At 47.5% G+C, this 12,068-nt stretch overlaps 1 protein-coding gene across 1 annotated transcript in view; it reads left to right on the forward strand.

The window, feature by feature from the left end:
- LOC138841757 (integrin alpha-L-like) overlaps positions 1-12,068 on the forward strand; it is a 40,610-nt gene that overhangs the window by 12,858 nt on the left and 15,684 nt on the right. Inside the window, exons 8-18 of the mRNA XM_070042624.1 lie at positions 959-1,091; positions 1,233-1,383; positions 2,971-3,044; positions 3,125-3,257; positions 5,640-5,791; positions 6,091-6,228; positions 6,468-6,665; positions 6,801-6,931; positions 8,934-9,094; positions 9,201-9,352; positions 10,361-10,450. Of these exons, the coding sequence (XP_069898725.1) occupies positions 959-1,091; positions 1,233-1,383; positions 2,971-3,044; positions 3,125-3,257; positions 5,640-5,791; positions 6,091-6,228; positions 6,468-6,665; positions 6,801-6,931; positions 8,934-9,094; positions 9,201-9,352; positions 10,361-10,450 (1,513 nt within the window). The remainder of the gene's footprint in view (positions 1-958; positions 1,092-1,232; positions 1,384-2,970; positions 3,045-3,124; positions 3,258-5,639; positions 5,792-6,090; positions 6,229-6,467; positions 6,666-6,800; positions 6,932-8,933; positions 9,095-9,200; positions 9,353-10,360; positions 10,451-12,068) is intronic.

Below are 12,068 nucleotides of genomic sequence, written 5' to 3' on the forward strand. Positions count from 1 at the left end.
AGGAATTGAGCCTTAATCTTTTTTTTTTTTTTTGTCATCGGTCGTGGGGCCTGAACTCTGGGCCTGGGCACTGTCTCTCAGCTTTTCAGCTCAAGGCTAGCGCTCTACCACTTGAGCCATAGTGCCACTTCCGGCTTTTTCTGCTTATGTGGTGCTGAAGAATCGAACCCAGGGCCTCATGCGTGCAAGGCAAGCACTCTACCACTGAGCCACCTTCCCAGCCTGAGCCTTAATCTATTTTATATCATGTGTACTGATCTTTTCTTTCCCTTCCCCACCTCTAGTGGTATTGGAGTTTAGCCTCAGGGTCTTGGGCTTGCTAGACAAGCACTATACCACTTGGGTCACACCCACAGCCCTTTTTGTTTTCCTTCTTTTTCAAATAGCGTCCTGTTTATGCTATTGCCAGCCTGGATCATGATCCTCCTGTTTATACTTCTCTTGTAGCTAGGATGGAATGTCACCACCTCCAACTCTAAATTGCTTGAGATGGAGTCCTTCAGAATGTATTTGCTTAGGCTGGGCTTGTATTTAGAGTTTCGTGATCTTAGCCTCTGAAGTAGCTAGAATTGTTAACAGGCGTGAGCAGCTGCTTGCTGAAGATGCTTGCTCTGGAAGGATGACTCAGTTTCCCTTGGCTTCCCAGCCCAGTTGTGTGGGGGTGATTTTCCCATAGAGAGCATCTCCAGCTGGTGAAAGGCTGATCATTGGAAAGGGCATGGTTGGGATGGAGAGGAGATAGAGCCCCAGAGTCACTTCTTTAAAAATGCTCATCTTTGCTACCCATGAGCTCTGGGATGCCCATTGGCTTTCTTGCCTTGAGGGAAGGGGGCAGCAGCAGAAGGGGCTCAGAGGAGAATGGCAAAAGTGTGCAAGACAATGATGTAAAGACTAGGGTGTGGGGGACCTTAGGCCTGGTTTGGGGAAGTCTCTCAGACACCTCCTTTCCTGGACACAGGACACAGGTGTTCCGGCCAGAGCTGGGGGCCCGGCCAGATGCCACCAAAGTGCTCATCATCATCACTGACGGCGAGGCCACTGACACTGGTAACATTGATGTGGCCAAAGACATCATCCGCTACATCATTGGGGTATGGGCGCCAGGCCCTTGCAGCTGCTCCTACCTCACTGTTTTCTCTCCTAGCCCCCAGCCCCCTGGGTCCCCTTTGTCCCTGAGCTAAGTTCTTGTGACCATGAGACGTGTCAGCTCTTCAGTCTTCACTCTCTCACAGGTTGGAAGGCATTTTAAGACCACAGAGAGTCAGGAGACACTGCACAAATTCGCCTCCAAACCCATAGAGGAGTTTGTAAAGATTCTGGACACATTTGAGAAGCTGAAAGATCTGTTCACAGAGCTGCAAAGGCGGATCTATGACATCGAGGGTGCGTGTCAGACCCTGAGAGAGAGGGGCCTGGGGTAGAATGCTCGGTGGTAGCTCATATTCACATTGGATAAAGACAGTGAGCTGGATGTTAGCAGGTCACACCTGCAGTCCTAGCTACTCAGGAGGCTAAGACCTGGAGGACTGTGGATGGTGATTTAAAACCAGACCAATCAGAAAAGACTTCCAGGCTCTTCTAGGGAAAAAAAAGGGGGGGGTTGGGGGAGACCTGAAGGTGTGTCTCAGGTGGTAGAATGCCAGTCATGAACAAAAAAGCTGAAAAAGAGCATGAAGCACAGAATTCAGGCCCTGGTACCAGCACAAGAAAAAAAAAAGGTTGGGGGAGGAAGGAGGGAGGGAGGGAGGGAGAGATACACAGACAGAGACAGATAGAAAGAGAAGAAAGAGGATCCAGACCCAAGTGATGGTAGTGCAGATGATCAGAGAGCTAGATAGGTATATCTTTTTTTTTTTGTTGGTTTTTTTCTATTGTTATTATAAAGGCGATGTACAGGGGGGTTACCTTTATATAAATCAGGTAATGAATACATTTCTTTTTTTTTTTTTTTTTTTTGGTTGGTTGTGAGGCCTGAACTCTGGGCCTGGGCACTGTCCCTCAGCTTTTCAGCAAGGCAAGCGCTCTACTTGAGCCACAGTGCCACTTCCAGGTTTTTCTGCTTATGTGGTACTGAGGAATCGAACCCAGGGCTTCATGAATGCAAGGCAAGCACTCTACCACTGAGCCACCTTCCTAGCCCATGAATACATTTCTTTTTGGACAGTGCCACTCCTTCCCTCACTCTTACTCAGTTTTCCCCTCCCATCCCCACTCACAAGTTGTATAGTTCATTTTCAACATAGTGTCTTAGTGGGCACACTGCTGCATTTGTTCACCCTCTGTCTCCCCATTTCTGTGCCCCCTTACCGTCCCAAAGATAGAGGGGGGAGAACAAACAAGACAAAGAGAAGAAAAAGAAAAAAAATTATTTTGTTTCCATTTCCTAGAGTTCATTCAATAAGTTATTATTTTAGATGATCAGAGAAACAGTGGCCTTGTACCTTTGTGTTCCTCCCCTAAGTGTGTCCTCCATTGGTCTCACTGTGTGTGAGTGCCTAGTGTCTGGTATCATTTATCAAACATTTTAGATCTAGCTCCGGCAGAGGGGAGGAAACATGCTGTTTAGACAGGCATACGTTGAAGGCAGAGCCATTACGATTTGGTATACTAGAGACAGGATGTGGTGAAGGCAGAAGCATGCTTGATTCTGGGTTCTTAGCAACTTTTGTAGGTGTGATGGGTGGTGGGGGGGTGGGGAGGGGGCTGCCATCTGTAGACATGGGAAGCCTGGGTAGGAACAGAAATTGAGGGCTACATCTCAGACGGTTGGTATCCCTGGAGTTAGACAGGGGAAAGCCCCTCGGTGTGAAGGTCACATCCCTCGTGTCCCTCTTCTGTTTGATTCCAAGGTTCACATTCATTCTTTGTACCATGATCCATGCTGACTGTCCTTCCCCCTTCATGCTCCCAAGGGCATCACTGTTCTTACTGCTCCTTGGTTCCAGTCTTTTCCTTAACCTTGTCCCTCAGGCACCAGCAGACGGGACCTGACATCCTTCAACATGGAGCTGTCATCCAGCGGCATCAGCGCAGACCTCAGCAAGGTAAATGTGAGCTGTGGTATGCCACCGAGATTCAGCTGGCTCAGGAGGATTCTGACCCATTCACCTCCTTTCCTGGACAGGGCCATGGTGTCGTGGGGGCAGTTGGAGCCAAGGACTGGGCCGGGGGCTTTCTGGACCTGAAGGAAGACCTTCAGGATGCCATGTTTGTTGGGAATGAACCCCTGACACAAGAAGCAAAAGAGGGTTATTTGGGTAAGTACTTTTTTGTGTTTGTTTTTTTTTTGGGGGGAGGGTTGCTGTGTTTTGGTTGGAGGAGCCAGAGTATTGCTCTGATTGGCTGTTGAAATAATGATGCAGCCTGGGAATGTGGCTTAGTAGTAGAGTGCTTGCTTCGCCTGCAAGAAGTCCTGGGTTCGATTCCTCAGTATCATATAAACAGAAAAAGACAGAAGTGGTGCTGTGGCTCAAGTAGTAGAGTGCTAGTCTTGAGGAGAGAGAGGCTCAGGAACAGTGTCCAGGCCCTGAGTTCAAGTCCCATGACTGGCAAAAGCAATTAATTAATTAATTAATGATGAAAGGCAGGTGATGGTGGCTCATGCTTGTAATCCTAGCTACTGGGGATGCTGAGATCTGAGGATCATGGAAGTCTGTGAGTGGTAGCCTTGGTAGTCTGTGGAAAACACAGGAAACCAGTTCAAGCCCTCGTATACCACCGCCCACCCCCTAGAACGAAGTTATTTAGAGCCGAGTATGGTGGCACAAGCCTGTGATCCCAGCACTCAGGAGGATAGGGCAAGAGGATTGTGAGTTAGAAATCGGCCTAGGTTATATATATTGTGAAGCCATTTTGCAAATAAAAACAAAACGAATTGGTTCTCTTGGGGCTGGGAAGGTGGCTCAGTGGTAGAGCGCTTGCCTTGCATGCATGAGGCCTTGGGTTCGATTCCTCAGCACCACATAAGAAAAAAAGCCAGAAGTGGTGCTGTGCCTCAAGTGGTAGAGCGCTAGCCTTGAGCTGAAGAGCTGAGGGACAGCGCCCAGGCCCAGAGTTCAGGCCCCACAACCGGACCCAAATAAATAAATAAATAAATAAATAAATAAATGAAGTGGTTCTCTTGATGTTGAGCATAGAGGAAATTGGTATGGTCAATCCATGATTGCTATTGCATCTTTCTGCCACATGATGGTACTGTTGAAGGTTACTTGGAAATAAAAGTCTCATTCCTTCCCATGCTGGCTTCAAACCTCAGTCCTCAGATCTCAGCCTTCTGAGTAGCTAGGATCACAGGTATGAGCCAATGGTGCCTGGCTTCTTTTTTTTTTTTTTTTTTTTTTAAACAGGGTCTGGATGTGTATCCTAGGCTGGCTTCAAATTTGAGATTTTTTTTTTGTTGGTCGTGGGGTTTGCGTTGTACCACTTGAACCACAGCACCACTTCTGGTTTTCTGAGTGGTTTATTGGAGATAAGAGTCTCACCGACTTTCCTGCCTGGGCTGGCCTTGAACTGAGATCCTCAGATCTCAGCCTCCTGAGTTGCTAGGATTATAGGTGTGAGCCACCGGTGCCCAGCAGATTTGAGATCTTCTATCTCAGTCTTCTGAATCCCAAGATTATTGACATGTGTTGCCACCACACTTGGCACCTGATTTATTTTTAATATTCACATCAGTTTGGTGTTCTTCCTAATATGTCAAATTCATTTTATTATTAATTAATTAATTTAAGTATTTGTACAAAGAGTTTCAGTTTCAAAAGTCAGATTATGAGTATACTGCACCTTGGGTTTTGTTTTGTTTTTTTTAACCGATCCTAGGGCTTGAATTCAGGGCTTGCGCTCTGTCCCTGAACCTCTCTGGGCTCAAGGCTAGTGCTGTACAAATTGAGCCACACTGCCACTTCCAGCTTTTTCTGAGTAGTTTATTGGAGATAAGAGACTCATGGCCTTTCCTGCCCGGAATGGCTTTGAACTGTGATCCTCAGATCTCAGTCTCCGGAGTAGCTAGCCACAGGTGTCTGGTGTATAATGCATCTTGATCAATACCACCCTTTCTACTGTTCTCCCACATCTCATTTAAGTTATTTATTTTTATTTATTTATGTCAGTCTTGGGGCCTGAACTCCGCGTGGGCTCTGTCCCTCAGCTCTTCAGCTAAAGGCTAGCACTCTACTACTTGAGCCACAGCACCACTTACGGCTTTTTCTGCTTATGTGGTGCTGAGGAATTAAACCGAGGGCCTCATGCATGCAAGGCAAGCACTCAACCACTGAGCCACCTTCCCAGCCCCTTAATTATTTTTTTAAAAGTCCATGCCATCTCCCTTACCAGCCCTCAGGTGAACTGTGCCTTGTTCCTTTGGTTCACAGTTTGGGTGCAGCATTGGGCCATGAGGTTAGGACCTCAGCTGCTGAGAGCATGTGACTTCTTTCTCAGGAGACCTGCAGGCATCTTGATTATGAGTTTGATTCCTTAGACCTTTTACTTGGCGTGCTAACTTCTGTCAGAGTCCTTTGCATTTCTAAGGTGCTCTGTCTGTCTGTCTGTCTGTCTGTCTGTCTGTCTGTCTGTCTGTCTGTCTGTCTGTCTCTCTCTCTCTCTCTCTCTCTCTCTCTCTCTCTCTCTCTCCTCTCTCTCAGGCTACACAGTGACCTGGCTGCCTTCCCGAGGACCCACATCGCTGCTGGCAGCCGGAGCCCCCCGTTACCAGCACGTGGGTCAGGTGCTGGTGTTCCAAGAGCCAAAAGATGGGCAACACTGGATCCAGGTCCAGAAAATAAGCGGAACCCAGGTAAACACAGCCCAAGGGCCATCTGCCGGTTAAGGCAAGTGTAGCACGGGGGCATTCCCCATTTCCTTCAAACCCCTGTCCCCTTTCTGCATGTCAGTCCTGTCACAGGTGCTGCTCACAGAACCCTCTGTAAACCTGGTCATCCCACACTCCCTCTTAAGAAGCTGGACCTCCAAGAGCCTAGTTTGTTTTAATTCCCATAGGCTTTCAGGGTAAACCCAGGATTTGAACCTGCCTCTGAACGATGGGAAAAATGGAGTTGGTGCAGTTCTTCCACAGTCATCTTCCTCTCCCTACAGATTGGCTCTTATTTTGGTGGGGAGCTGTGTAGCATTGACATGGACCAAGATGGAGAGGCAGAGCTGCTGCTGATCGGAGCCCCCTTCTTCTATGGGGAGCAAAGAGGAGGCCGAGTGTTCATCTACCAGAGAAAACAGGTGGGAACCAGGACCTTGGGAGAAGCAGAAAGATGCACCGGCCTCAGTTATTCTGAGGGGCTTTTTCTTGATTATAGGTTAATCGTATATATGAACAAGTCCTCCTTAGGGGGGACTATATGCAGGGCCCAGTGCTGACAGTTGCATGAGTTCTTCACTAACTAGCTTTTGCAGGGCTGCATCCTAGGGACGTCTGCTGTGACTGAGGTGCAATCTGTCATCTCCTTGCTTCTTCCCAGCTGAAGTTTGAGATGGTCTCAGAACTACAGGGAGATCCTGGCCACCCCCTTGGGCGCTTTGGAGCCACCATCAGTGTCCTGACAGACATCAACGGGGATGGACTGATGGATGTAGCCGTGGGAGCTCCGCTGGAGGCACAGGGGACTGTATACATCTTCAATGGGCAGCATGGCGGGCTCAGCCCTTATCCAAGTCAGGTAAGTTACCCCATCCACCCATGAAACATCGTTCTAGGAACCTGGAAGCTCCAAGCCCAGGCCCCATCCCGGGCCTGACTTCTGCCTCCACCTTGTCCTCTCCCAGCTCAGCATGAATTTCTCTCTTGCTCCCAGCGAATAAAAGGGTCCCAAATACTGCCAGGAATTCAGTGGTTTGGACGCTCCATCCATGGGGTGAAGGATCTTGGAGGGGATGGCCTGGCAGATGTGGCTGTAGGGGCAAAGGGCCAGGTGATTGTGCTGAGGTAAGATTCCCTCCATCCACCCCCCCCCCCAATCCCCTGATAATCTCAGCTTTCAGCCTTTGAGTAGGGAACTGAGCACTGTGCTAGATGCTATTTATTTATTTATGCCAGCTCTGGACTTGAACTCGGTGCTGTCCCTGAGCTTTTGTGATCAAGGCTAGTGCTCTACCACTTTGAGCCCAGCTCCATTTCTGACTTTTCAGTTGTTAATTGGAGATAAAAGTCTCACAGGTTTTCTTGCCCAGGCAGGTTGATACTTTCTCATCACCTGCTGTGCCTTTTGCTTTTTTCTGGAGATACTGGAGTTTGAACTCAGGGCCTTGCATTTATCTGGCTCTACCACTTTTTTTTTCTCTTAATTTTCTAATAGGGTCTCATATTTTTTTCAAGGAGGATAGGAAATAAGACTAGAGAGACAGACAGTATGGTGTAGATAACAAGTAGGCTGGGGCTGGGAAGGTGGCTCAGTGGTAGAGCGCTTGCCTTGCACGCATGAGGCCCTGGGTTCGATTCCTCAGCACCACATAAGCAAAAAGAAAAAAGCCAGAAGTGGTGCTGTGGCTCAAGTGATAGAAGAGTTGAGGAACAGTGCCCAGGCCCAGAGTTTAGGCCCCACAAGCAGACCCCACCCCCCAAAAAAAACAAATAGGCTGAATTTTATTCTAAACATCCTGTAGCCTCATTAGATGACTATATACATGAAGCCCCTCGTAAGATCCCTGTTTACTATTAGCTGTGTGTGTGTGTGTGTGTGTGTGTGTGTGTGTGTGTGTGTGTGTGTGTGTGTGTGTGTGTGTGTGTGTGTGTGTGTGTGTGTGTGTGTGTGTGTGTGTGTGTGTGTGTGTGTGCTGGTCCTGGGGGCTTAAACTCGGGTCCTGGACACTGTCCCTGAGATTCTTTTTTTCTCAAGGCTAGAGCTCTACCACTTGAGCCACCACAATACTTCTGGCTTTTTCTGAATAGTTTATTTGAAATAAGTATCTCACAGACTTTCCTGCCTGGGCTGGCTTTGAACCACAGTCATCAGATCTCAGCCTCCTGAGTGGCTAAGATTACAAGCATGAGCCACCAGTGCCCGTCTATTATTAACTTTTAAAAATTTACAGTGCTGGGGATCAAAACCCAGGGCCTCATTCTTGACAAGGACAGAAGTGGCTTCAGTCCTAACCCCTATGGTTTCTCTTTTTATAAACGTTTTTTTTTTTTTTTTTTGGTCAGTTGTGGAGCTTGAATTCTGAGCTTGGGCCCTGTGCCTTCGCCCTTCAGCTCAAGGCGAGTGCTCTACCGCTTGAGCCACAGCATCACTTCCGGCTTTTTAGTGGTTTATTGGAGATAAGAGTCTCACAGACTTTCCTGCCTGGGTTGGCTTTGAACCGCGATCCTTAGCTCTCAGCCTCCGGAGTAGCTAGGATTACAGGCGTGAGCCACCAGCACCCAGCTTTCTTTTTATAAACTTTTAATTTGGAGGGGCAATACTTAGGTTTGAAATCTGAGCAGATGTTCTACCATTTGAGACATGCCTCCAAACCTTCTTTGCTTTATTTTTCAGATAGTCTTGCACTTTTCCCTGGGCCGGCCTTAGACCACAATCCTAGGATGATAGTTACATGCCACCACATCTAACATAGTGATTGAGATGGCGGGGGCGGGGGGGGGAAGAGGGGGGAATCTTGCAAACTTCTTGCCTGGGCTGGCCTCGAACTATACTCCTCTCATTCTGTCTTGAAATAGCAGACATGGGCTAGCAGGCATGAGCCACTGCACCTGGCCAAATAAAACAAAAACAAAACACTTTTTTTTATGGCCAAGGCTTCACAAGGCTGCTAGTAGTACAGCAGGGAGTGCTGCTGGACTGTGTCCATAGTTGTTGTGGGTGAAAGGAGACAGAGGAGTGGAGGTCAGCTTTCAGAAAGGAGAGGCCTTTGGACTCTGCAGGATGGAGCCCAGGGCTGAATGTATGATTGAGACCAAGGGAAAAACATGGCATTTTCCTGCCCTGCAGCTCCCGGCCCGTGGTGGACATCGTCACTGAGATGGCCTTCTTCCCAGCCGAGGTCCCGGTGCACGAGGTGGAGTGTTCCCACCTGGACAGTCCCAAGAAGAAGGAAGGCGTTAATCTCACAGTCTGCTTCCAGATGAAACTTCTCATGCCCCAGTTCCGAGGTCAGGGCTGTCCTCCTGCTCCCCATAGCCACTGCCCACCCCGAGCCCGGCCGGTGTTCCCAGAACTCCCTCACCATCCACGTCTCGTACTTTTCACCAAACCCAGGTCGCCTGCTTGCCAAGCTCACCTACACCTTGCAGCTGGATGGACACCGGACCAGGAGCCGGGGGATGTTTCCTGGAGGCGGAAACCATCTCAGCGGGAACACAGCTGTCACCCCAACCAAGTCCTGCCAGAAATTCTGGTTTTACTTCCCAGTAAGGAAGCTAGTGCTGGGGTTCTGGGAAAGTCTGGATGCCAGCCACAAGCAGTGCAGGGCTCAGCTCTGTCATTGTCCAGCTGGGTGCCAGGCCTTGTTGATCCCTCTGCATTTGCTATTTCCTCTGCTGTGCAATCGTAGGGACAACATCTCAAGTGTCTTTTATTCTAGGCTTTACTGTATTCACTTAGGCATTTGGGGGGAGGGCGCCCATGTGTGCATGGTGTGTGTGTGTGTGTGTGTGTGTGTGTGTGCATGCATGCTGGTTCAGGGCTTAAACTCAGGGCTTGGGTGCTGTCCCTAAGCTTTTTTTTTTTTTCCCCTCAAGGCTATCACTCTATCACTTGAGCCATAATTCTACTTCTGGTATTTTTGGTAGTTAATTGGAAATAAGAGCCTCATGGGCTTTCCTGCCCCAGCTGGCTTCAAACCATGATTTCCACATCTCAGCCTCCTGAGTAGCTAGGATTACAGGCATGAGCCACTGGCACTTGGCTTGAAGCTTTTTAATACTGGGGCCAGAGTTTGTACTCAGGACCTCACATTTGCTAAATACATACTCTACTACTTGAATCACACTCTCCTTCCCCCCCCCCCCCAGGAAGTAGTATTTTAGGATAGAAAACTAGGTTAGGTTAGTCTAGTTTTCTGGAACCTTATTTTGCAAACTTTGATGATGTCTGCTTAGAACAGTTTGGCAAAGATTGAGGGTTCTCATTAGGACTAAATGAGAAATAGTGCTGGGATTGACTAATGATGTCTGCCATGGAGCTGTACCTGAAGAACAGAAGTTTATGCTTTGAAGTATCACAGGTACAGTATAAACACATGATATGTTGTGAATGGATTTTCAATGCTGGCAAGTAGTGAAAAAACATTTACTACTGATAAAGCCTTAGCCAAGTACTAGAATTTCATTGTTGGTAAAATGCAGACAAGGCAGACACTCAGCTGGAACTATGATGAAGGCTAGACATGATATAGATTGTATTCTTCTCATCCTCAGGTCTGCATTCAAGATCTCATTTCCCCCATCAATGTCTCTCTGAATTTCTCTCTGTTGGAGGACGAAGGGACACCAGGGAGCCCAAGGATGGTAAGAAGAGATTGGCTGAAGACTTGCGGGATAGTAGAGGAAAGTAGAAATTTCATTTGTGGAGAAGTGATACATGAGTCTTTGGCTATAAGCAACAGAAACTAAATATGGCTTACATAAGCAGGGGAAAAAAAGATTTGTAAAAATTTGCATTTAAAAGAAATTTGAGCTGGGCCCTGGTGGCTCACTCCTCTAAGCCTTGTTCTCAGGAGGCAGTGATCTGAGGATCAAAGTTTGAATCCAGATCTGGCAGAAAAGTGAGGCTTATCTCCAATTAATCAACAAAAAGCCAGAAGTAGCTTAAGTGGTAGAGCATCAGCATTGTTAAAAAGCTAAGCAATGGTCGAACCACTACTAAATATCCCCATGCTGCTGATTCACATGTATGGTGTATAACATGTGAACACCGTTATGTTACAGACTGTGATAGACAATTTGCTCCAGGAAAGTTAGAATGAACTTGTGACTTTAAATGAGCATCATTATTCTACAATACTGTGAAATTCCAGAAATTATGTAATCACTTAATCACAATAAAAAAAAAAAAAAGAACCTCGGAGAAGGTAGGGAGGGAAGGGATGGTAGGGGGAAAACAATGGAGGGGGTAACAATGTTCAAGAGGAAGTGTACTCATTACCTCACTCATGTAACTGTAACCCTCTGAATAGTATCTTTACAATTAAAAAAAAAAAGCTAAGCAAGAGCAGAAGATCCTGAGTTCAAGTCCCAGTACCAGCACCAGAAGTAAACAAGTAAATAAATAAAGTTTGAAGAAGCAAACAACTTTTGGAAGAAAGGGAATAGTTGATGATGGTCGGTTCTCCAGGCCCTTCAGTGAACCTACTCCAGATCCTTGACCCACTGCAGCCCCCAAGAGTGCCTGTTTCTCAACATGTAAATTCCAGAGAACTTTAGAGAGGGTCTAGCTCTGGGCTCGTCCTTTATTGGTGGAAGACAGGGCATCTTGATCAGCCTCCTTGCCCATGTGTATTCAGCGTCGGTGAGCTGTCACGGTGAGGAGGGACAGCGCTGACTGAGCCCTGCTCTGTGTTAAGGCACTGGCTTCCCTGAGCCAGTTCATAAAAAGTGCCTTTTAAAAGTCTGCTTTGCCAGGTGCTGGTGGCTCACGCCTGGAATCCTAGTTCCTCAGAAAGCTCAGATCTGAGAATCCCAGTTCAAAGCCAGTCCATAAAATCTTATCTCCAATTAACTAGCAAAAAGCCAACCGTGGAGCTATGCCTCAACCTTGAGCGGAAAAGCTAAGTGGGAATGCAAGATTGCAAGTTCAAGCCCTAGTACCAGCACGAAAAATAATAAAATAATAAAGAAATAAAAAACTGTCTTTTCTATAAAAGGCAGGGATAGGCAAGTGTGGTGGTTCTATGCCCCCAAGTCAGGGTTGGCAGACTTTATCTGGAAAGAGCTTTATAATAACTGCTATTGGCTCTGCAGGCCACGTGGTTTCTGTTGCAACCAATCAGCTTTGCTTCTGCAACATCAGAGTCACACCACAGGAAGACCAGAGGGTGTGGCTGAGTCCTAGTAACCCTGTATTTACTAAACAGGTGGGGGCCTAGTGAAGGCTTCCTATCTAGATTGCTTACCCTGCTCTAAACCA

This window comes from Dipodomys merriami, unplaced genomic scaffold, assembly GCF_024711535.1.
Source record: "Dipodomys merriami isolate MVZ:Mamm:240054 unplaced genomic scaffold, mDipMer1.0.p SCAF_328, whole genome shotgun sequence".
In the NCBI taxonomy this organism is placed as follows: Eukaryota; Metazoa; Chordata; class Mammalia; order Rodentia; family Heteromyidae; genus Dipodomys; species Dipodomys merriami.